The sequence below is a fragment of the Sinohyriopsis cumingii genome, chromosome 18 (genome assembly GCF_028554795.1).
Source record: "Sinohyriopsis cumingii isolate HCF-2022 chromosome 18, ASM2855479v2, whole genome shotgun sequence".
In the NCBI taxonomy this organism is placed as follows: Eukaryota; Metazoa; Mollusca; class Bivalvia; order Unionida; family Unionidae; genus Sinohyriopsis; species Sinohyriopsis cumingii.
In genome coordinates this window covers 102,876,745-102,904,070 of record NC_142978.1, presented here as the reverse complement: position 1 = coordinate 102,904,070, position 27,326 = coordinate 102,876,745, and the positions used below count along the sequence as shown (strand labels likewise).

General features: G+C 35.8%; 1 protein-coding gene and 1 long non-coding RNA gene across 4 annotated transcripts in view; one reads left to right on the top strand and one right to left on the bottom strand.

The window, feature by feature from the left end:
* Positions 1-27,326, bottom strand: part of LOC149777616 (uncharacterized) — a 108,714-nt gene that overhangs the window by 76,811 nt on the left and 4,577 nt on the right. The gene's annotated exons all lie outside the window — the stretch shown is intronic.
* Positions 8,031-27,326, top strand: part of LOC149777615 (L-gulonolactone oxidase-like) — a 37,524-nt gene continuing 18,228 nt past the window's right edge. For all 3 annotated transcript variants that reach the window (XR_016416194.1, XM_089942271.1, XM_089942270.1), the window contains exons 1-11: positions 8,031-8,098; positions 9,794-9,889; positions 13,408-13,452; positions 17,280-17,384; positions 17,889-18,202; positions 20,041-20,193; positions 20,866-21,033; positions 22,024-22,244; positions 22,911-23,022; positions 23,371-23,529; positions 26,824-27,030. Coding sequence is in view for 2 of the 3 variants with exons in the window: in XM_089942271.1 (XP_089798397.1) it covers positions 9,814-9,889; positions 13,408-13,452; positions 17,280-17,384; positions 17,889-18,202; positions 20,041-20,193; positions 20,866-21,033; positions 22,024-22,244; positions 22,911-23,022; positions 23,371-23,529; positions 26,824-27,030 (1,560 nt within the window). In the remaining variant the exon portion in view is untranslated. The remainder of the gene's footprint in view (positions 8,099-9,793; positions 9,890-13,407; positions 13,453-17,279; positions 17,385-17,888; positions 18,203-20,040; positions 20,194-20,865; positions 21,034-22,023; positions 22,245-22,910; positions 23,023-23,370; positions 23,530-26,823; positions 27,031-27,326) is intronic.

The following is a 27,326-nucleotide window of genomic DNA, read 5'->3' as shown; positions in this document are numbered from 1 at the left end:
CTCTCGTTACAGCAAAGTGCAGATTATGACGTGGTTAAGGAATGTATCTTCCAGGGTTACGAGTTCGTACCTGACACATGTCGACAAGGGCTTAGGAATTTTAGAAACGAAACTGGGCAAACCATGTTGAATTTGCTAAGAACAAATATTTGATAGGTGGCGGACGACTTAAAAGGTTGAAAAAGAGTATGGTAATCTTAGAAAACTCGTATTAGTTGAACAGTCCAAGAATTGCATCCATCAAAACCTATGTTGATGAGAAAATGGTAGAAACTTTAGAAAATGATGCTCGTGCAGCTGATGAATGTTTTCGACTCACAGAGTTTCATTTATCAATAAATCTTCATCTCAGCGTTTTAATTTTTGGTTAAAAGTCATCTCAGTCTCATTTGAGTACATCCACATTTCAATCTATTTCTCTTTGATATTACGGCATACATTTTCTCATTCATTTCCACATGACCTTATGACATACATTTTTCATTCATTTCTACCTGACTTTACTGTATACATTTTTCATTCATTTCTACTTGACTTTACTGTATACATTTTTCATTCATTTCTACTTGACTTTACTGTATACATTTTTCATTCATTTCTACTTGACTTTACTGTATACATTTTTCATTCATTTCTACTTGACTTTACTGTATACATTTTTCATTCATTTCTACTTGACTTTACTGTATACATTTTTCATTCATTTCTACTTGACTTTACTGTATACATTTTCTCATTCATTTCTACTTGACTTTACTGTATACATTTTTCATTCATTTCTACTTGACTTTACTGTATACATTTTTCATTCATTTCTACTTGACTTTACTGTATACATTTTTCATTCATTTCTACTTGACCGTACAGTATACATTTTCTCATTCATTTCTACTTGACCTTACGCATACAGTTTCTTATCTATTTCTCCTTGACAATACGGCATACATTCTCTCATTCATTTCTACTTGACCTTACGGCATACATTTTCTCGTTCATTTCTACTTGACCTTACGGCATACATTTTCTCATTCATATCTACTTGACTTTACGGCATACATTTTCTCGTTCATTTCTACTTGACCTTACGGCATACATTTTCTCATTCATATCTACTTGACCTTACGGCATACATTTTCTCATTCATTTCTACTTGACCTTACTGTATACATTTTCTCGTTCATATCTACTTGACCTTACTGTATACATTTTCTCATTCATATCTACTTGACCTTACTGTATACATTTTCTCATTCACTTCTACTTGACTTTACTCTATACATTTTCTCATTCACTTCTACTTGACTTTACTCTATACATTTTCTCATTCACTTCTACTTGACTTTACTCTATACATTTTCTTATATATATCTACTTGACCTTATGATATACATTACCTTATTTATTTCCATTGTGGAGCTACAGCAGTCATTCGGCTTTGTTAACAATTATGTTGTAGGATATATTACACTGAACACAAGCACGGAGGAAATACAGGTGTAATCAGTCTGTTCGGAAATAAAGATAACAGTAATTTAGTGCAGCAATAGTGATATCAATCAATCAGTGAGTATATTATGTAGAAAAACCCTTGTTGTGAAGGACCACTAAATGTATCCATTAGACGTATCATGACACATAAACACAATGGATTCTCCACTTATTACGAACGTATCTCTTTATCTCAAAATACTTATGAGGCGCCGAAGGGGACAATAGCTGGTCCAGTGAGATCGGTACAGTTTAAATTTAAATGTCATATGTCGAGAATTCCAATTTCACCTATTGAATCAAAATACTTGTCCTTAAATTTCTATTTCATTTTTCAGGTCGAGGTTTTAGATTCTGTTGTTTGAATTACACAGCAACGGTTGAAATTTCAATGTCATAACGATAGAATTCCTAATTCACGTGTTGAATCAAATTGTTTGTGTTGAAAGTTCCATTTTATATGTCGAGTATTGAAATTGCATTCGTTCAATTACATAGCGTTTGTTGAAACTAAGATATCCAATGTCGTGTTTTTAGATTGTATCTTTTGAATTTCACAACGGTTGTTGAGATGTTAATATCATATGTCGAGAATTCGAATTTCACGTGTTGAATCAAATTGTTTGTCCTTAAAGTCGTTAAAGTTCCATTTTGTTTTCTAGATCGAGATTTTTAGACCGTAATTGTTCAATTACACAGCAACGGTTGAAAGTTTCATTTACATCGTCAATGTTTTAGACTGTGTCTTTTGAATTACACGACGGTAGTTGAAATTTCAGTGTCATATGTCGATAATTCTTAATTCACGAGTTGAATTAAACTGTTAGTGTTGAAAGTTCCATTTTGTTTTCTAGATCGAGATTTTTAGATTGTATCTGTTCAATTACATAGCAACGGTTGAAATTTCCATTTGCATCGTCAAGGTTTTAGACTGTGTCGTTTGAATTGCACGACGGTAGTTGAAATTTCAGTGTCTTATGTCGATAATTCTTAAATCACGAGTTGAATTAAACTGTTAGTTTTGAAAATTCCATTTCATACGTCGAGTATTTAGATTTCATCCGTTGGATTACACAGCGTTGGTTCAAATTTCAATGTCCAATGTCGAGCTTTTAGACTATATCTATTGAATTACTCGGCGGTGGTTGAAACGTTAAACTCATGTCAAGAATTTCAATTCAACATGTTGATTCACATTCATTATGCTCAAAGTTCCATTTCACATGTCGAGGTTTTAAATTGTATCTGTTGAATTACACAGTGGTGGTTGGACCTTTCATTGTGCTTGTCAGAATTGCTATTTTTACATAGTGAAATGTTATGTTTGTGTTAAAACTTGCATTACACGATGAGAATCCCCCTTTAACAATTCAAAATAATATCGAGTAGTAATGTACCATTCGTGTATTCAGTTGTAAGGCGCCATTAGGAGTAGGGGCCATCCAATGAGTACGAACGCATGGAGGGGGAGTCTTTTTTTAACCCAAATGCATGTGCTTGCGCATGGGGGTCTTCTGATAGTGTACATATGCATACGAAACAGGGAATGGGGGTGGGGTGATGAAAACTCGATAATAATTTGTCTAATAGGTAACCCGTTCGACTGGGTTCGGTTAGCATTTGCATTTTAGCGGACACTAGACAAACTTTAATCTACGCAGCCTATTTCCTTGATGCAGCCAGACATTCGACGTCGGTGGACTATCTGTTTTATTAAACATGTTAATATTATTACTCCTTGATCGTTTCTGCATCGGTTAAATATAGACCGTTCTATAGAATTGGGGGGGGGGGGGCGCGTCAAGTACTGAATGGACGGCCCCTTAACTTTTATGCATTTGCAGTTTGAATGTTATCATTCACAGATGTTGAATTAATATGAATTTCATCGCCAGGGGTAGCTCTTGTAAAACGGCGTGTATTATTTTTAAACAAGGAGGTTGCTTGTCGTTGTCGCTCGTTTATCTTATGATGCGCGTAAATACGAGTACATCTCTTTTGAAAGTATTGATCTTACTCTTATTTTGACAAGCAGTAGTAATGTGCTGCAAGATTTAATTCTATCTATTTTTAATGACTCTAAACTTCTTGCAATTACGCTGATATAGAAAGGCGGGTAAGCTTGAACCGTATGTTTCGGTGACATTCTAACTAATGTAGCAGCCGACAAGGATACAGCTACTAGCGTGTTAGACGAAGGCAGAAAGGCAGTAGAGTCAAGCATCAACAGATTAGATCGGTTGTCTGCAAGATCCAGAAGCGCAGGACTCAACACAGTAGAATAATAAGTGAGGAGTCTCTCTCGGTAAAGGATACAAGCACGTGTTGCAACTGAATTTTTGAAGTATACGCAATTTTTATTTTGAAGGTTAGTATTTCGATAGAATTCGATAAATATGTCAATGTTAATAAAACTATAAAGTATATTTTTAAAACTTGTTTTGTATTCTTTTGAATGACAATACCTCTCCACATTTCTCCCTGCCTAGACATGTTGATACACTGTAAACTTATTCACCTAAAAGTAAGTAAACATCAGATGTATGCAGGTTATTTTCCCTGTTTTTAACCCAAAACCATTCCTATAGATCCTTCTACACGATAAGGTCACTAGCTAACACTATTCTGACAATTTTACTTGGACGATGGTCAACCTGGCAGTTTCTCCTAACTGCAACCACCAAAATTTACAATTTTTAACAAGCTGAAACTGAAGCGAGATCAACTTATAAAGTAGGGTCAAGCATCAACAGATTAGATAGATACTAACAGAAAGCCTGAACTGCGTTCTATTTATGTATGTATGTTTTGTAACAGTATCGTCAGATTCAATGAATGCATTGCAACATCAAAACACCATACAAACTCAACTGTAAATCTGCCAGCATACCACAAACATGACTGCCGATGACGTCATTCGGGAACTATCTAAGAGTGCAAGGGACAAGTTTTATGCACAAATTTAACGTTGCAATCACCTGACTAATATACAAATTAAAAACCAATAAATAAATAAAATGCATGAGTGAGGTCAAAATGTCCATATTTTTGGATAGGTATAATAAAGCAAAGCATAAGAATATCATTCACTATTATATGTAGTCATGCAGCTCACTAATTTCAGTTTATTCAATTAAAAGCAGCAAGATAACTAATATAAATAAATACTTCATTGTACTGTTGCTCATCAAAATCAATCAACGGGAATCTTCTGCATCTAAAAATAACGCGAATTTTTAGCGAGAACGACCGCTAAAGAAGAAGTTCCTATTAATTCTCGAACAATGAATGATAAGTTTAAAACTGTAATTGCATAAAATTTAATTGAATACACAATTGATGCATCTTAACACTCGATATTATTTTGAATTGTTACAGTAAATATTTTCATTGAGTAATGTAACTATTAAGACCAACAAGTATTTCACATATAAAAAAGCAAATCTGACAAAGTAAGCTAAAACGTCAAACCACCTCTGTGTAATTCGACAGATACAGTCTATAAAATTCGACATACGAAATGGAATTTCCAGCACAATTGATGTGATTCAAGATGTGCAGCGTAAAAATTCCATTCACCTCTGTATTCTTCAACAACTAAAATCTAAATATTTAAAACTTTCTATCAAAGCTGTGTAATTTATCAGATAAAATCTGAATACTCGACATATGAAACAAAACTTCCAACTTCAACTGTACAATTGAACAGACAAAATCAAAAATCTCCACATAGAGAAAAGAATTTTAAGGAAAAACAGATTAATTCAAAATGTAAATGTTGATTTCCCGACAGACGACATTGACATTTCATTTGCAACGTTCTCACTGGACCACCTTAGATAAAATCGTTAAAATTTCGGCATTTGATGTCAAAGGTTGAACCAATGCTCTGTAATTCAACAGCTGAAATCTAAATACTCGACGTACCAAATGGAATTTCCAATGCAAACTGTTCGATTCGACATGTGAACTTGCAATTCTTGACATAGAACTTTGGCATTGCAACTACCGTTGCACAATTCAACATATAAAATCTAAAATCTCGACCGAGACGATGGAACTTTAAGGATACGCAATATGAATCAATGCGTGAAATTAGAATTCTCGACATATATCGTTAAAATTTCAACTGCAACGTTCTCATTGGACTAGCTATTTTCCGCTACGGAGCCTCATAAGAACTAGCATATTATTTCGACACGTTTATACTATGTGTTGGGGCAATCAAGAAGGTCAGTGGCTGTCGTCCATAACACAGTTTTCCTAGTATAAAAATTGACCTTAAACGACGGTATTGTTGGGCAATACCCATTGATGGGCTAGATTGTTCTGAATGCTTCGCCTATTCTACGAATTTAGAAATTTCACAAAGGCGAGGCTCTGTCAGCAAATGAACCATGGTGCGTAAGGAAACCAAATATGGTTTCGGGTTAAAAGCATCATCCCTAACCAAGGTTCCGATAAACCTATCTAGTCCTTTGCATATCGAGCAGATATTTCTGAGCTTCGGGTCTGTGAATTTCATTGGATGCGGCGGCAAGCTACCGCATCCAATCACAAAAAATAATTAAGCTTTTCAAACTTGAATACCGTTCCTAAGTGATCGAGACAAGGGGAGCACACAACTTGAATGGACTGATAAATAAGCACTTTTCAATGCCGGTCCGTGTTTGCACAAATACCGTTTACTCAAATAGACATGTAATTGCTTCCCCCTGGTACATAGTCATACTTTCGATGTTAAACTTACAATGTATCCTTTTTAGGTCAATTGCTACAACCATTTTCGGCCGATGTCCAATGCATCACGCTATTGGTTAGCTGGAATTACATACTAAGGGAGTCAACACATGAAATCCAATAGATGTCGCTAGGAGAAAGCACCGATATCGTATTACGGTACCAATTGTTTTCCCAATGATCTCAATGCTGATATTTTGTGAAATAAATATGCTTTCTATCCTACCTCAGCATGCATGTCACACACTGTCATAGATAACAATGTTAGATTGTCAATTTGACAAGGATAAAACCAGGTACTCCACTGCATTTAAGAGAGATAACTCTGCGGGAATTAGACATGGGTAACAGTTTTCTTGTCACAACAGTCACATTTTCTGCCATGTATACCACATTTTAAAAAAATCATACAAAATAAAAAAAGTGATCTAGGTATGAATTAACATATTCTTACAGAAGCCTAACAGAAAGTACAACTCTTACATAATACACCAATCACAGCTAGTGTTGTTGTTTATTTCTTAATACAATGTTCCCTACACCTTAAACTCCGCCCACCTGGGGTTGTACAGTTGGTACCATTATACCATATAGCTGTTCGATCCGCCAAGGTGAAGACAGGGCTATCGAAACCTTTGCTTGCGAAGATGGGTTAAAAGAGGCAAAATTACATTATATAGTTATTAGTCGAAATAGAGTTCAACGAACAAATATGATCTAACATGCGAAGAATATATCGCAACATTACGCTAATGCGCATTCAACAAAATTTAAGAGTCCATATGGTGGGAAGAGGGTGGGGAGTTGTCCTATTATTTCCCTAATTTCTAGACCCAGTATGAATTATATTAGGTCTCATGTCTAAGTGATGAAGAGGGAAATTAGAAGAATTAGGAAGGCTGTAATGGAAAATTAGAAGAATTAGGAAGGCTGTAATAAGGAAGTGTTTGAGACAACGCTTCAAATTTTAGATTTTATTGAAGTGTTTTAGTAGCCTAATTGATCCATTAATTTTTATATTTTATTTACAATCGAGAAATTAACAAGTGGCTCCTAGGATCGAGCGTATTTACTTTTAACAAATATATGTGCGGTTCCGAAAAGTTCTAAAATGCTTATACGAGACTTGAAGTTGTACACAAGTGACAGTCTGGTTAATCGGGTTGACTGGCTCTGCATAGCAATAGAAAGATTTCAGAAAATTACTTCATTTTTATTATAGTTATGGAGACAATCCATTGTTAAGTTGTGTTCAGAGGAAATCGTTGATCATATCTTAAAATATTTTTAGTGTAAATTTCGGCGAGCAATATGAGAAATCAGACTAATGTCTCCGGCACGACTAGCACACTCGTGAGTTTTCAGTTTTGAATTTATAATATTTTAAATATATGTCACAGGGATTATGTTTTGTTCTTTTAAAACTACAATAATAACAACTTTATTCTTTTTCCGATTTGCCAAGGTTACATAGTACAAAATGTACGTTCTGTCTGATACCTGTCACGTGTTATCACTTTTGTCTGCTGATCTACAGTCTATAATCTTCGTACTTTCTAATTATGAAATTTAAATGCAGGATAAAGCAAAACGACGACAAGCGAGTCGTGAAAACCTTTCAACAGAGTAAGTTTGGTATTAATGAGGTTTCAAATTGATTTACCTTGTGATATTCATGATATACTTTTGATTGGATGCAATCATTTGATTCCAGGACCTATAGACCAACCCAGATTTTAGTTCATAAGCAGGGTGAGCCGACAGCTTCCTGGATTCCTAATATATAAACGCCGCTACTGAATCGGAATTCGAAGATCGCAACAGAAGCTACACGTGTGTTGGTGAAGTTAAAATACGTGGACAGAGAGGGGTATGTTTAAAAAATATTTTTTAAAAGATGATGGCCGCTCAGAAACGTAACATATTTGTGGACTGATTGGATGAAATGTACCAATGTGCATATTATAAAACCTTCAAATAAATATGGGATATTGTCGATGGGACAACATTATTATAATAAAATCATAACTAAATATAGGATATTATCGATGGGACATCATTATTATAATAAAATGATAACTAAATATGGGATATTGTCGATGGGACAACATTATTATAATAAAATGATAACTAAATATGGGATATTGTCGATGGGACATCATTATTATAATAAAATGATAACTAAATATGGGATATTATCGATGGGACATCATTATTATAATAAAATGATAACTAAATATGGGATATTGTCGATGGGACAACATTATTATAATAAAATGATAACTAAATATGGGATATTGTCGATGGGACATCATTATTATAATAAAATGATAACTAAATATGGGATATTATCGATGGGACATCATTATTATAATAAAATCATAACTAAATATGGGATATTGTCGATGGGACATCATTATTATAATAAAATGATAACTTTTATATTATGCTATCTTTTCTTTAGAAATTCATATCTAAATTAATATTGAAAATTTCTCTCAAATTGGAAGAGTCAGCACATATAGCCAAATACCATCAACCATCTTTTACTGTTGTTTTTGCTGTAAATATGGGCACCATCCATTTATCATTGCATGATAGGCTGTATACATGGCGGACAATATATTTGATGGATGAAGAACCCGGAAAAACGCCGGGAAAAACCACCGACCCACGGAAAATCTACAGTAATTGGATAGCCTAAGTTGTACTTTATGTGCTTCTTTCGTGTATCTTTCATCACCATTATTATTATTATTATTATTATTATTATCGTCGTTGTCGTCATTGTTTAAATCAAAGAATTCCAATAACTCAGATGTTATAAAAGGGATTTAAGCCTTATGTAAATTGGTTTCTATCTAATCAAAAATTCATTCATCATATTTGATTTGATTTGAATCAAATTCATTCATCATACGACTGCTCCGGTTGCCTAGTGGTAAGAGCGTCCGCCTTGGATGCAGGAGGTCGTGGGTTCGATCCCCGGCCGAGTCATACCAAAGACTTACAAAAATGGTTCTAAAAGCTGCCTCGCTTGGCGCTCAGCATTATGATGTTAGTGTTCGGACTGGTCGGCCTGGTGTCAGGATAATGTGACTGGGTGGGACATCATGCTACATGTCTGCGGCATGATGCCCCAGTGCTAGACATCACTATAAACTGTCACACTGCAGACATCGTAGCGATGTGACTGAAACATTGTTAAAGCTACGTTCAAAATCTAAATCACACACACTCATTCATCGTAATTAAAATCGCAGATTTTGCGGGTGTTCTCATTAATTTTGAATACTGGTCGAGACTGACGTATTAGAATATACTACAAACGTAATCAAAGAGTCCATATTCTAGGATTTGATTCTTCACTGACTGTCATTTTCCCAGTGTCTGTCTCTATATAATCTATTCTAAAGTGCCTTATTTCTGTAATCATAGGTATTGTTTATCACTTTCTTCACGCATTTTTTCTTTTAGAAATCAAACATTGAAAAGCAATAATTAATTCAGTTAAAAGCTCTGTTGGGGAGCACTGTTTAGTATTTACTTTTTTATTCTTTTACAGGATAAGAGCGATAAAAAGGAATGGTTCCGTCTGCTTATACCAGTCTTCTTTTAGCGAGCCTTTTATTGGTGTCAGTAGCGCACCCGATTACTTTAGGTAAGAAATACGTACTATATATTTATAAATCCATTTCATTTATACTTTTTTTATATAGTACTCAGCTCACGAAGAGGTCTCTTCTGCTTGTTTTTCATGTTTTGTTACCCCTGTTGAAATTGTGTGGCAAAAGTAAATTTATTATTTCTGATGCTCCCTCATGAAACCTGATAATTGGATGTTGTTATGAATTTAATGCCATTTCTCAGCACATAATGCATTGGGAAAAGTATATTTGGCGGACGAAGAACCTGGAAAAACCCCGGGAAGTACCACCGATCCACGGAAAGCTACTGGCAAGTTCTTTCGCATACCTACAGTGCCAAGATAGAATCCATGCAGGCCGAGGCGAAAAGTCAGTGAACTGTAAAGGCGTGCACCTGAGACCATTAGGCCACCAATAATTGGATATAAATTGTTCCTATGACACCCATGAAACCAGATAGTATCACCGGGACACTCTTTATTGGTTGAACTTAAGTATTTGCATTTGGTTGATGGGTACATAGGTTTCATATGCATTCACTATCGTATCTAGCATAATGAAAGATGGTGGGGGATATATTTTAATAAGCACTAAATCCACTTTTCAGTAGTAGGTCATTATTTCTCATAGTTTACGCTTCACTGAATTAGGTTAAAACGGTAGGTTCTATGAGGGCCATATTTTGCCCCAAATTTTACTAATAAAAAAAACACCCCCCTAATAAAAAATACATCTGAACTTAGAATATGCTAGCAAAACGTAATCAGCATCGGGAAAACTTAAAATTACAATTGATCTTTCTAAAATCGTTCCTTACGACGTCATACACATGTGTTCATGACGTCACGTTTGGCCATGAAATATGAAATAGCCAATTTGACAGAATTATAGACTTACTGACAGAATTTTAGAGTCATTGTTTAAATTTTAAATGGTTAATTAATGAATAATTAAATACAAGAATATCGTTGTGGTTGTCATGTGTCAACCATGTGACAAACAGGGAAACTTAAGATCATTCAGTGATCTTTCTATCGCTCGTCTCCATAATAACCACATATTAACAATAAAATCTGTTTCCTAATATAAGACATAGCATGTTTCATCCGACCTTTAAAAACAACCCCACCTGGTTAAAGATGAAGAATTGTTGTAACGAAAACTACTTGCAGCGTTTAAACACTGCACGAAGGAAACAGTTGCTGCATGCATTACGATTATGTCAGGAGATTTTTGTTGTCTGTTGAGAACTGAATGGAAGACCAACTATAATTTCAAGCAGTCGTAAGCATGCTAAACCTTTTATCTTGATTTTAAAAACCCATATTTAATGCTGTCATAAAATGTGCTCGTGGTCTGTGGTGTATTTTGTGCCATCATACGACTGTACAGTGGTGTTTCTATTTTCGCATCGGTTGCTCCGCAATGTATCTTGTTTCAACGTACCAGTGTACATTGACATTTTCATTGGCTTGTCTGCGATGTATCCTGTGTCAAAGCACCAGTGTGCATTGGCATTTCCATTAGTTGGTCCGCTATGTATTTTGTTTCATCGGCCCAGTGTACATTTGGCATTTCGATTAGTGACATCAGCAGAGCTGTACATTAGCTTTGGGTCTTGCATTCGTTTCCCAAAGAGTTGGGGGAATCGTCTAAGCTTGCTTTTATATAGATAAATAAACATTTAATTGCACCTATTTAGACATTCTTGCAACTGTGTATGAGATAACTGGATTTAATCGCAAAGCGTTGTATTTGTTTTTCGCTCAATAGCTCTTGAATTGCTGTTGAAAGTCAGATGTTGCAAAATATACACCTGTTTCTTTTATTATTACTGAATGTATTCGTTTGCAAAATATCCCAAACGACTTAAAGTTCGTCATAAGTATTCAGTGTTAGTATTTACGTTAAACATAAATCTTGTTGAAATGTTATAAAAAAGGAAACATCATTGAAATAGGCATGCTTTTTTGGACCATAATGACAGCAGTGTGATGTACTTGATTTTCATGGTGCAAGAAACACAAAGGAGGGGTGTCTTGATCACCTGTACATTGTGTCTAATTTTATATATTATTTTCTTCCAGGTGATTTGCACTTGTATTTCCTCACCAGGTTCAGCAGATGCGTGTGTATATGTATTACTATACTAATGCTCAGCAAATAATACTCAAGCGCGTGTACATTGCTGATACTCACTACATCCAGAGGCGTCTCTATATTAATATCCTGCTGATGCTCAGCAGATACTGAGGAGTGTATATTTATACATTGCTGAATTACAACATACACTAAGATGTGTGTATATTAATACCAGGCTGATACTCAGCAGATACTGAGGCATAGGTACATTTATACCATGATGATACACAGCAGACACTGAGGCGTATGCATATGTATACCCTGTTGATACACATCTGATACTGAGGAATGTATATTTATACATTGCTGAATTACAGCATATACTAAGATGTTTGTATATTAATACCAGGCTGATACTCAGCAGATACTGAGGCGTGTGTATATTTATACCCTGTTGATACACAGCAGATAATGAGGAGTGTATTTATACATTGCTAAATTACAACATATACTAAGATGTGTGCATATTAATACCAGGCTGATACTCAGCAGATACTGAGGCGTGTGTATATTTATACCCTGTTGATACACAGCAGACACTGAGGAGTGTATATTTATACATTGCTGATACACAACATATACTGAGATGTGGGTATGTCAATACCCTGCTGATGCTTTACAGATACTGAGTCTATATGTGGTTTACAAATACCTGAACAACAATATGAATTAATGAGACAAAAATTGAATATTTAACCTACCACTGTTGACACTGATTAATTCCAGGAAAATGAAAGACAGTATCTTATTTATTTTCATTTTTGATACCTACCTAACAGTCAGTGAAAACCTCAATTTTTATACTAAGTAAGAATAAAGATAGTACATGATTTTAATTTGACAAAGAACATTTGAGATGATTAGTGAAGCGGTAGACTGTTCGCAGCTGGTCACGATATAAATCACAACGCTGTTTTATGTTTTAGTCAAAATTTGATTGAAACAATATGGCATAGTTATTGCGATTGTAAATTGCAACACAGGCAAACTTATTGATTGATAAGTTGGTTGACAGATTTCTTCAAATTAAAATAGTCAATCTTAGCACCATTAAACTTAGTTTCTGACTACTTAGAATCATACTAAACATTCTAACATTTTGTAACCACTGCCAAAAAGTAATTGACCTCGACAAATGAATTCTTACTGTTGAAGAAACTAGATCACACCAGAAATGAAATGAAATAAATAAATTACCACGACTGGTCTTCAAATATATTCAAAACATTACCGCATCTAGAATGAAATATAAGCTCTGGGACTTTAAACGAGTTCTCGTCCATTAAATTATTCCCTTCTTTATTATTACCGCTTTCTTTCTTTATTTTCTTGCCTGATTGTTATATTTTTATTCATGTATTTTTATAATAAATGTATTCATTTATTACAGATGATACCATTGTTGATGTTACCGATGACGATAAAGTATTCGCAGGTAAGATATATTCGTATGCGTCGTTGCAATTCGTAACCAGTCTCGCCTTTGCTGAATTAGCAAAATGCGTGTTGTTGTTCTTTTTTTCTTCTTATTTTTTGCTTTGTTTTCTAATGTGTCTTTCATTTTTAATTGATTAAAGTACATATTGATAAAAGGTTAAATTCGCCTACTTTGTTCTTTCCCCAGTGAGTGAAATAATGGGTTTCATGAGGATGGATTTCTTTGTATGAAAGAGTCATGCAATTTCATTAATTAGATGCTTCTGAACTGTTGTCGACATTGTACTCGATTTTAGCAATAAACGTTAATAATACATACATACATACATACATACATATCTGTATGCATACATACATGCATACATGCATACATACATAGATAGCTGAATAACTGTCCAGATTTAAGGATACAAATATGGTAATATTGGATATAATACATTCAATAGAATATAGAATTATGTAAATTTATTGCCGTCAAGATATTTAAGAACATCCAGAACATGGGGTCACCATTTTATTACAGAGTATTGGTAGGAAGTATTTGTTACATTTTGTTTATGTATATGAGAACACAAATAAATCAAAATACAATACTAATAGACCAGTGAAACTAACTGGATCTGTGGAGGTAAAATTAAGGATCACTGGGCCATTCATTCTTTTGTCCGTCACGATTTCATGAATGGGGAATATGACAACACTTAAATAAACAAATTAATGAAACAAATTCATAAAACAAATATACAGAGCCAGCCAGACCCCAAAAAATCAGTAAGCTAATACTTGAATATTTTTTCACAACATGAATAATGACAGAAGGGAGAAATACCTATTTGAATGTTGTTTATGTTATTGTAAGTCATTTCTGTTGTGGGTACTCTAGATTTTGAAGACTTGTTTAGCGATTAAGACAAATGATATTAGAGTAAAAGATCTATAACATTTCACGAATGAGTAAATAGAAAATATAGAGGATCTCTATAAACAAATGAAACATGAATTTCTTGGCTTCTTATAAGACCAACGAAACCACATGGAACGGCTTTTTTTGGAATAAGATCCATATCAACACTGTATTCTTTATTTGCATCGGCAATATCATTTACCAATGGAGACATAACCGAGACAACCAAGCGCATGCGTTGCAACTAAATGTTGACTTCACCAATAAAAGGGAGCGATGAAACACAAACTAATACAGTTGCAAAAACAAGAATGAAAGCCGACCTGCAGACCTAAATCATACTTTGCATAATTTTTACTATTATATTCTGAAATAGTATTTATCTGCCCTTTTAAATCATCCATCTTAAATGCATTGTACATCCTAAATGTGTTGACCTGTCTCCCTTACACCATCTATCCTAAATGGTGTTGATCTGTCTTCCTTACACTATCTATCCTAAATTTGTTGACCTGTCTCCCTTACACCATCTATCCTAAATTTGTTGACCTGTCTCCCTTACACCATCTATCCTAAATGGTGTTGATCTATCTTCCTTACATCATCTATCCTAAATAGTGTTGATCTGTGTTCCATACGTCATCCATCCTATATGGTGCTGATATGTCCTCCTTGCAGCATCTATCCTATATCCGGATCAGTTCCAGTATTGCGGGGGAGTGTTCCTAAATTTCAAAAGGTCCCCGATTTTCATCGAAAGGTAACCAACGCAAAAGTCTATGTGTCTGTTTACTCAAAGTGTACATAATACCTAATAAGCGTACCACAATGTACAAATTCAAGTAACAAGTCACTGTACGTTTGTGTGTGTGTAGATTTTATTCCTTCAGCCGAGGGGTGTCCGGACACACTGACCCCACCTCCAACCCAATTCCCGCTCTGTATCCTAAATGGTATAGATAATGTTCTATTGCATCATCCATCCTAATTGGTATAGATCTGTTTCCTTACATCATCCTTCCTACATTGTTACAAAAGTGTTTTAAGTCTTACGACAAACAAAGGAAGTAATTAGTAATAGCACAACCATCGCACTAAGAGATTTTGGTTTTGATTTATGATCTATAAAATAGTTGCATGTTTTAATCGTCTTCCAAATAACAGTTGCTATTTACTTCTAAGTGTGATTTTTAGCGTCCACGTATCGTATACAGAAATGTACGTCGTTTATTGATTGTTAATTTTTATTTTTAAAAAAAAAAACTTTAGTTTTAATGCTCTCATAGAGGAGATGATAAAACACAAACAATATGAAAAGTTCAGTTCTGTCATACTCCGTACTAGTCATGCTTTAAATCACCCTGCAACCAACAGTCTTACGAAATGCGTACAATCCACCTTGTACTCAATCCCTACTCACATTTGGAGTCGTAATGCACGGTATGTTGCATACACCACCTCTGAATTTTGACTCCCCTTCCCTGATACCACACGATGGAAAGGGAGTGGCGAGGGTGTGAATAATGATACACCTCCTGCAGGTGGATAAAATAAGTGCAACATAACTGTAAGTTTCGTGAATCTCGACCTAGCTACGGACAGACCAACAGTTTGGTGAATCTTGACAGACCAATACATGCACCAAATATACATTTGCCGGGACTATTTTACTTTATAAGCGGCTTTGACACGAAATCGGAATGAATTCTAACCGTACTTAAATAGAGCGAGTTCTCTCTCTCTGTGTGTGTGTGTGTGTGTGTGTGTGTGTGATTTGGATTTTTAACGTAGCTTTAACAATTTTTCAGTCATGACGCTACGATGTCTGCAGTGTAGCAGTTTATAGCGATGTCTAGCACTGGGGCATCATGCCGCAGACATGTAGCATGATGTCCCACCAAATCACATTATCCTGACACCAGGCCGACCAGTCCTAACACTAACCTCTTAATGCTGAGCGCCTAGCGAGGCAGCTGTTAGTGCCATTTTTGTAAGTCTTTTGGTATGACTCGGCCGGGGATCGAACCCACGACCTCCCGCCTCCGAGGCGGACGCTCTAACCAATAGGCCACCGGAGCGGTCAATACAGCGTGTTATTTCCATGATGCCTAATTTCGCGAGTTTTAATTTTCGCGTCACTATCCATTAGATATTAATCGTTACTTTTAAATTGACCTTTCGTGAAGTTTCCACTAATATTTAGTTTTGCGAAAGGTAACAAAAATAACCCACTGAGAAAAATTTGCTGCATACATGTTGTTACAAACCACAAAATACATTTAGAATCATGTAACATGTTCAATACTAGTGCTGTAATTGGTGAAATTCAGTTTCAGCCGATTTGTGACTGGTAGCAAGCTAACGAAGAAATCCGCATGGCTCTATTTTCACTCGTAGTAGCATGCGATAAGAATTTCCTCGCTTCAATATGCATACAACTGCTTAACCAACCATTGCTTGCCAGAGTTAGATTTTATTTTACGGTTGATCAAACAGGATCTTCTATGCAATTTATAGTCCACTTAGATTTTCCCATCCGAACACAGTCGCGTATCGCTCGACTTTCGTTGATTTGTAAGAACTTATTTCAGTGGTTTGTTGATGATGTATCTATGTTTATGCTTTTTCATGACACACAATCAAATCTTGTTGCAGGAAGCCATGGGTGTTGGCCTGTTAGCAGATTCTTTCACACAAAGCCACTAGTATCAGATATCTTGTCCTTTAGGTCGTACATCAAATATTCGTTCCATGTATTTAAATTAAGCTTATACTCTTCCGAAAGTTTCATATTTGAGGACTGTTTAAAAAAGAGAACTTTTAGACAAAATAAGTCATACAATTTTGCAAAAATAATCAGAATCATTTTAAATCTTAAAATGTGCTGAAACTATGCCATCACGTATTCTATTTTTCCACAGAGGTATCACGCTCCAAACGGCACGTGCCATCAGTTCTAAGTGAAATCATGGGACCGCTATCCCGCTTAAAACGACAGGTGCAGAGCGAGTTTGTCAGAAGTGACTGTAAGTATGCGGGGCTTTATTTTGTTTATGCAAAAGTTACTTTAATTATATATCTAATTTTACTCATCTCTCTCTCTCTCTCTCTCTCTCTCTCTCTCTCTCTCTCTTTGAGACCTTAACATGTTTCTCCGCTATACCTGCTACTGCTGTGCGAAATGGATCGCATCTTTGCTCAGAGTTGTGGTGTTCGACGATTCATTACTGGCGTTTCCCCTTTAAATTAAAGAGTTGGAGATTGAAATCTGCAGAAATGAATATGCAGCTATTTTCCTTTCTTTATTGTCTAGTTGTTTAATAAAGAATTAAATAATCTTTATAATATACGCAGTATCTGCTGTGTACATAATCACGAATGCTGCAGAAGAGTAAGCATTTTTAAAATATACTTGTCAATAAGGGACACTGCCACTATTCCAATCCGTTGTCCTTACTTCCCAAGAACAAACCTTTGTTTCAGCCTATGCAATTGTTGCACAGTCATCATGAAAAGTCTTTCAATTTTAGTGGTCTACAATAGAATGCGAGTACTACACTTGATGTTGAAGTATCTGATAGGTCCAAATGGACCTGAGGTTGAAATCCGCCATTTTGTAAACTGGGACAAGACCATCCTAATCGACAACCTGTTCTACGTTCGTCCTACAACCATACAACAAGTACAGAGGATTATCAGAGTGGCTGCCATGATGCAGATGCGCGTGCGGGCAACAGGTGAAGGTCACAGTAGGTCACCGCTGTATCCAGATGAAGGAAACATTATGATGGATGTCAGGGATTTAACTAGATTTGATGGACCCAGAATAGAGCTTATGCGACCTGTGAGTATTCGTTATCTTCTATACGAACACTGATTCACTTGAGTAAAATCTTACGAATAACCCCCTTTTTTTCCCTATCGACATTTTCCCTACAGGCAACGATGTTAGTATATGGTCATTCTGTATATCAAAAGGTAAATTCTCTACTTCCGATTGGTTAATAATGAGGGATATATTTTAGGAAATTACCCACTTCAGCTTATCTTAGCAGACCATACCTGACAAAAATCACTACACCTTCTCCAGTTAGGACTTGTGCTACTTGCCAACGTCATGTGAAGTCATTATACGTCACGTGGCATGCTGGATATATTGTTGCATGATTCTGAAGGAACAGTGTTCCTGTATTTGTGTTTGGTGGGTATAGTACTCGAAACGAAGGCTATCTAATTGTAGTTCAAAAAGGATTCGTAAGGACCGATCACACTAAACCTAGCTAAGTACAAAATAAAAATAAAAAAGGAGGTTACAGTTGCCTTTTCAAAACTAATCCCGCCTGAAAGTAATCCAAACACAGTTTCCTTCTATGTCTTTAGGAAATGATCATAAAGTAACTACAGCATATTTTAAAACATGAATGTATTCCTCAATATAAAAAAATAAAGAAATATAATGTAATCGTGCGTCCAGAGATGGGTGACAGACTGGAATTATTACAAAACACTTTACTGCGCCTAATACATGCAGCCAATCACACAAGACTGTGTGTCTGATTAAACTAGTCTGCAGCATTTTGACAATGAAATCAATGTCATATACCTTTTTATTTTATTTTGGACAATCTGCAAAGCCTGGAGGTTCTTTCAACATGCAGAATGGTTCACTGTCTTTCACAATAACTGCTGAGACACTTCTGTTTTACTTTAATGGGAGAGTGCAACAGCAAACTGGACGGACCCAAATCGGCCTCGCATTATGTGCCGGCAGATTTGGTTCTGTACAGTTTATTAGGAACATTCAGTTGAAGAAACAGTATAAACTCTGATCCGCAGGCGTATTATTCTAGGGCAGATCAGGATCTTTGCTGTTTTCCGCTTGACTCGACTTATATGATAGTACGTACGGTATTTATGGAAACTCACAGAACATATGTGTTTTGGGGATTTTTAACGTAGATTTAACAGTTTTAGTCATATCGCTACGATGTCTGCAGTGTGACAGTTTAATAGTGACGTCTGGCAATGGGGCATCATGCCACAGACACGTAGCATATGTCCCACCCAGTCACATTATCCTGATACCTTGCCGACCAGTCATAACACTAACCTCTTAAAGCTGAGTGCCAAGCGAAGCAGCTACTAGTACCATTTTTATAAGTCTTTGGTATGACTCGGCTGGGGTTCGAACCCACAACCTCCCGCATTCGAGCAGGACGCTTTAACCACGTAGACCACCGGAACGGTCAAACTCACTGAATAACATCGCCGATGAAGTATCTTTGTTTTTTCAACCGCTTTATTTTCGTTCAGTTCAAATAGGGACATGCCGCTTATAATATGGGAATACACATTGTGATACGTATGCCCACGCACGACTTGTTTCAGCAGTATTGTTCTTTGTAGCAAAGTGAACAATGACGTCAATACAAGCAGAAACACGTAGACTTCAATGATATTGGATACGTAAATATCAGTTAAAACTTTTACTGTTGTGTCCCATTTAGAAACGTTGCACACTATCTACAGGAAACTATCTTCTCAGAATTAATTTTGAAACCGATGGCATTACAGCTGTTATATTCTAGCCTTTAGTCAATATTTGGATTAATAAAAAATTTCCAAACATAAGCTTTCAGTAATGTCTAATTTCGATTTTCAAGCCTATTATTTTATTTTAAGAGTTCGCAGAGACAGTACTACACAGTGAAGGTCATGACAGGTGTTTATTTGTACGATCTGAATGAGTTCTTCGTGAAAAACGGGTTCACTCTGATTGCAGAACCACTCATGAACAATGATACCATAGGTGGAATGGTTTCGGTTTCAACACATGTAAGTATAAATATTTTTTTTTAAAAATATCCATCTTAATCTAATCCATAGGTAGGTCCCATTGAGGTCTCTTCCACCCATTATATTATATTATGAAATAAACCATTAAATATTTCTTGAGAAATAGACATTAGTGGTTAAAACAGCCTAAATATTTGAGTAATTTATTGATATTCGGTGTTGTGTTATTTTATTGTGATTTGCTTTGTTTTATTTGTTGGGTCGGGGTGTGCACTTTGTTTGTGCCGTAGTTTTTGAATGAAAAAGAATTGAACAATTTTGCCAAATCACGAATTTTACTAGAATTTCTTAGAATTACAACTCAAGTTTCGGATTTTTATGTGCCTTTTGATGGTTGCACAAAGTTTTTGCTTTTAGCTCGCTGATTATGTTCCCAATTTGTCTAATTTGTTACAGTTTTTCATATCGGAATAAACTTGCATAAACATTAATATTTAATTTGCTTAAAAATACGCGATAAGAAATTTCAACCTTTTTTATATCAAATTGCAATATTTACTGTCTGTAGCCTTTTCCTTGATTATTCTAAGGTTATTGTCGGTAATTTAGGAATTCAAAATAATATACTTCATCATGTAGTTATCAGCTTGAAAAACAGCCGATCGATTTTGGTGTTGTTTATTTATTACCAAATTTGTATTGTATCGGCAGGGTTCATCGTGGAACGGCACTGGTTTCGGTGACTTCATGGTAGAAGTGAGAATCATAGATTCAATGGGGAGACTAAGAAGGTTCGTCAGGGAACAGCATCCCGAACTCTTCAAATCTCTGAACTGTGGTCTCGGAATGTTCGGCATCATGTATGACATCACCCTGAGGGTATGATAACATTATTTTGGTAGTCTGGTACTGAGCCTTCTCTACTACTTTACGAAAGGATCTGGGAGGGGGGAGGCATGAAAATAAAGTTGTTAATTCTAATCTCAAGAAATCTGAAAAGCTTTGAGAAAAATTTTAAGTTATGAAATTGTTGAAATCTTCAGAGTTCGTATTGAATTATTCACACAGAAATGTCCTCTGACTAATTCAGAGAAAATTTCATACAATAATATTTGAAAATAAGTGCCAAATGTTTCTTGATGCCATGGCATGCACGGGACAAAAAAAGCATCAATCAAGTAATTATTATATGCTTGAAACACAAAACATTATGGGCACAATTATATTCGTTTCGTAAATTTAGTTACCAATGTCTGAACGTTAACTGGTTACTCAGATTTGATCAAGCAAAAATAAAGTACTTGACAGAAGAGTCTATACTGTTTAGGTGTAACTAAGAAGGGTGTATACTGTTTAGGTGTAACTAAGAAGGGTGTATATTGTTTAGGTGTAACTAAGAAGGTGTATACTGTTTAGGTGTAACTAAGAAGGGTGTATACTGTTTAGGTGTAACTAAGAAGGTGTATACTGTTTAGGTGTAACTAAGATAAATACATGTTTAATAACTTTCTTAAATAAATCAGACATTGCAACTCACATTGATTGTAGACATTACAATCTAGTTACAATATATGTAGGAAACCATAAAACTGTTTCGAGTTTATATTTTGTTCTTGTTTTTATTATATAAAAATTTCTAAGCCTGTGCACATTTAGATTGAAGATTTTGATATAAGCACTCTGATTATAGAATAGTATCTATGTTTTTTGCTTTCATGGTGTAAAAAAAATTAAATAAATTGTTTGCTTGCTTATAATTTGCAACAACGTCTCCTAGAAGAAAGCAAATATCGTTAGAACGTACGTACTGCTAAGAAAGAAATTGAATCTTATAACACGTATGGTATACAAGGTAAGATTTAATTGCAGGTGGTTACCAGTAAAATTGTGAAAGTTGAGAACCGCATTGTCCCTTTGGAATCCATCCTATACAACGCCACAAAGTTCGGTGAGATTGTGACTAGTAACCTAGCGACGGAGATATCGTGGTACCCATTCAACTCCTTGAATAATACAGAGGCGGCAGAATACACTAATACGAACAAGATTCCCGGTAATTGGTCAGCTCGGAGGGACTATCTTTGGCTTAGGTATATATAGAAAAATATTTTAATTTGATACATTTTCACTTAATATCACACAAACACTTTCACTTAATATCAGATAAATGTTTGACAATGTCAACATCACGGAACCTACAGATACACGGATGCTGATTTTACAGCAGTACTATCGTTTATGCGAATGTGCAAAGGTTACAGTTATTTTGTTTCACTGACGCTTTTTACAGCATTGACCAGATTTCCTTCGGAGAGTAAGTTATTTGTCGTATGCACACTAGCTTCTGTTGTCATGGTTCAAAAGAGAACCCTGGAATTTGTTCAAGGAACAAACCCCGAACTCGTTAACAATAAACTCGAGATACTCAGATAAAGCGCTCTTTTATGATCATTTCCATGTAGAAAAATCTCCTTTGAAAAAGATCTGTTATAAAAGGGAAGTCTGGTCAGCTTATATGTAATCTGATAAGCTATTTACTTCATTGAATGGAATGATATTTTGTTAAAATGTACCTTAAATGCCTTATATATATATATATATATATATATATATATATATATATATATATATATATATATATATATATAGAGAGAGAGAGAGAGAGAGAGAGAGAGAGAGGGGGTACATACAGGTTATTTGAAAAATTTTCTTCGAACTAAACAACTACTTATGCAATACATGCATTGGTATTACAGAACAACAAACGAGGTAGACGGGGTTAATCCATCTTTAATTCAGGGGCCAAATTTCCTCCCCACAGGTGGGTCTCTATCGGGATCGAATGTAACCAACTTACTCAGAGGAAAGGTAAGATGTAAACACATCCGCATTTTTCACCTTTTAAAACTTTTTCGAATCAAAGGAAAACAATCAATTAGAATACATAGTATCAAAAATACAAATATATATTCAAATATTAATTTTACACATATGCCAGTATCTAAATCTAACTAGGATAAGAAATAATCCGGATAACAAAGTTTTGAAGATAGTCCTAATCTTTATAATTCCGGCAGGGTGATATATTTTTATGGAATAAAGTGTACTCTAGTCATTAAGTCTAAAAAAAAGTCTTTAAGTTTAAGCCCAATGTTCATACTATGAAAAAGATGTATGTAATGAGACCGTCATCACATAAATTGTTTTTATCCTCAGTCCGCCCTTGATCTGGTCAGAAACCTGTCTCCATTCACCTACCACTATCTGCCCGACGCTTTCCCAATACTGAAGCCGCCCCGTTTTGGGACTGAGACGAGTACCGCACTTCTTGTTACAGTGGATACTGAGTACAAGCGCCCCCTGGCTGCCCTGCAGGTACGTTTTCTCTAAATTATCATTAAGAGAAACAGGGACTATACTGGAAACTATATATATATGTACCAGTCTGAATTTTATTGTTTGAAGTTGTAAAAGTAAGTTTAAATATATTAAAAAGAGTCTCCAATATATTTTAATTTATGATGTTTATCAGAATGGAGAGAGCTCAGTTAGTTTCAAGTGTTGGGAGTGTGGGGATAATGCTATCAGACCGACTGAGACAATTGCGATATGGTCTATGCTTGTGTCGATAATGTCCACTGCTTCGTGTTGATAATGTACACTGCGTTTTTAACCTGTCAGGTAAAGTGATTTAAAGTGCACTCAACCGAAAACCATTCTAAACTCCCGAGAGCGGCTGAGGTAGCAAATTTTAAAAGAATCTCTAAATATGCCGAAGTCTAGATTATCCAGAAATGTTCTCGTATCTGTATTGAATTTGGTGATACGCAAAAAAATGCAAGTGGTCTGGACATGCTCATGTAGGGTTACTACACGAGACGATGACCAAAAGAACTGAGTGGTTCCGAAATGTCCTCGTATCACCGATACGAGATGGTTATACATACAACTGTAAGTTTTCCAGTCTGTTAATAGACACGCTGCTATAGACAGATACATGTATAAACTGTCATATTACCGGACTATTTCTTACCTGGATTGCAATATCAGTGTAGTCTGTCAATATTTAAATGGACTAAACACGTATGTTGAGCCTTCCTATTCGGCAGTAGGATATTAAATAAGAGACGCTCAGATGTTTCAGTTTAATTCATCACTGTCCTTCAAAACATTTGTATCGTTTGCAATCTGTCAGTGTCGTGCTGCTACATAAAGCTGAGTTAAGCATGAAATCTGAAATGTAGTGAGTAGCAGATTCAGTTAGCCAGGCTTAAGTATCCTACACATGAATTCATGTAGGTAGGACAAAACATATCCAACAATCTCCACAGATCACCGTACAATCTTTCCAGCTTCTTCAGCTAGTCCTTCGATCTCTCTAACTCACCCTATAATCTCTACCGTTCCCACTACTATTTTTCAGCTAGCTTTCTACAGCTCACGCTATAGTCTTTCCCGTTCACCTTACAATCTCTCCTGCTCTTCACTTCGCCCTGCGATTTCTCGAACTCACCCTACGATCTCTGCAGTTCACCCTACGATTTCTCCAGGTCGCCTTACGACCTCTCTAATTCTCTCTCGAGTTTGCCCACCAATCCACTCCAGCTCACTCTGCGATTTATCCTGTTCAAAATCCGTGCAATATCTCCAGCTCATTCATTTGGAACGATTCGGTTTGCCATAATCCGTTAACCTTAAGCAAGCGTCTGTAGGGCACACGGTACTAATGATACGGAAAAATGGGAACCAGCCTGAAAATGGGTGAATATAACTTAGAGTTTATATGGCTTTGGCCGACCAGGACTGGCTAAAAATGTAAGTTATGTTTTAGGAAATAGAATGTTTTGAGAGCTTATCCTACTTGTAAGTGAAAAAAATAGCGACATTGTTTTATTGATGAAATTTCAGACCTTTAACAGTCTTGAGTTTGGAACACTCATTATTGAAATTAGCACCAGACTCTTTGGTGCGGAATTGAAAGCACATGGTTCAAACACAGGCAGGTCCAGAAATTGCTGCAGCTCATATCCTTTCCTCTACACAGAAAATGACATCCATTTTTCATCTATACTGATAAATATAGGATTGATCATGAGCACTCAAAAAATTTAAGTTACTGAATTTTTAATATCATGGTGTTTGCATAGGTTTACTATGGGAACTGAATTAGTACCGTGAGTTCTGTGTTCGTCAGAAACAACGGATGGATATTAGAAAATATTTATTACAATGGTTATTTCACGACCGATATTGAAGCGTTGACTGTCGTGTGTGACATGCTTCCGCATCATCACATGAGTAACGTTATGGGATAGGAAGCGGTGACCGCGTCTGAAAATGAATAAGTAAAACAAACTTGCAGTATCGAACGTTTTCACCAAAGAAACCTGTAAACTTGACATTTCCTAGATTTAAGTTTCATAAAAGAATAGCGATGCTAGCGGTTTAATTTTATTTGTTAGCCCTCTGAATCCAGAGAGTATTATTGATAGTCGAAGATGCATGCATTATCTTTTTATGGCGCTGTCCATTTAGTACGTACGTATGGAGGGGGGGGGGACCCAAATGCATACGCTTGCGTATGGGAGGGATCTATTGATAATGTACATACGCAAAGGGAACGGGGGTGGGTGGGTGAAACCTCAATAATAATTTATCTAATACGTAACCTGTTCGACTGGGTTCAGTCGGCGTTTAAATTTTAGCGGACACTAGACAAACGTTTTAACGTTACGCAGCTTATTTCTTTGATGCAGCCAGACATTCAACATCGGTGGACTATCTTTTTTATGAAGCAAATTAATATTATTAATCCTTGATCGTTTCTGCATAGATTAAAATATAGGCCGTTCTATAGAATTGGGGGATGCGTCAAGTGTATGTACGCAGGTGTGTGTATGTGTGTGTGTGTGCGTGTGTGTTAAAAAGTACGCAGTGTACAGGGAGGTGGGAGGGGTCAAGCTTTGCCAGATTTTTGCGTACGTACTAAACTCAATAACACCTATTTAACAACACCATTCTTGGTTACGACTATTCGGAATGTTTCAGTCCTTTTCATTCTGGCGCTATGTTTCCACTAATCGCGATTATGGGCTAAAATGTGTAAAGATGTTAGAGAAGTTCAAAGAGGGATACAGTTAAGATGAATATATCTCATCTGCATCGTTTTCTCGGACCTTTGGAAACTCTAATATAATTGTCAAAATATAGCTTGGAAAGAAACACCGCCGCCATGAAAATATTGTTTAAAATCGATGTATATTTTGCCTTAATATTGTAAAAGCGTTATTTTAGGAAAACGATACGAGCTCAACAAAGACACGAGCGTAATAACCTATTTTTATTTCACCTAGTTTTCTTGTCTGAACGGTTCTGGGTTTCTCAGATGTGTACAACAATTATCTGACACCATATATTTAGCTGAATAACAGGAAATGATCTTAATGTCCAAACAGAATTGTGAGACTACATTCCTACGTCGGATATTATCATTTGGTACAGCGGATGTTATAAATATTGGGTGTATGGTACTGATTATATTTAATGTTTTATTGCATTGTATTTTATAACATTGTATTGCATTGTATAACATGGTATTGTATTGTATAACATGGTATTGTATTGTATAACATTGTATATTATTGCATAACATTGTTTTATATTGTGCAGTTCCTCATTGAATTCACTGAGAACCAGATCCGTAGTAATGGCACTACACCTATCAACGCCCTTTTGCCCCGCCTTGTGATGAACAGCGACTGTCATATCTGCCCTGCCAACTCTAATATTCAGCCCGAAAATAGCACCGGTCGGTCCATGGTGATAGACTTCCTGGCCCCACACTTACAGAACGGATACTATGATATTTCACGAGAGGTCTGTCTCTGTCTCTGTTTCTGTTTCTGTCACTCTCTATATCTCTGTCTCTGTCTCTGTCTCTCTCTCTCTCTCTCTGTCTCTCTCTCTCTCTCGTCTTCCATTTCACCTTTTATAGATCCACCATATTTTCTTACCTATTAGTTTTTGTTGGTTGGTTGATTCTTTGTTAATTCCATCGTTTGTTAAATGACATATTTATATATTTGCTAGTTGATAGTGTGGCAGTCCATTCTGCAAAACGTAGCATCTGCAAATCAATGTATGGCATAAAAAAGATTCCAGACAAATCAAAA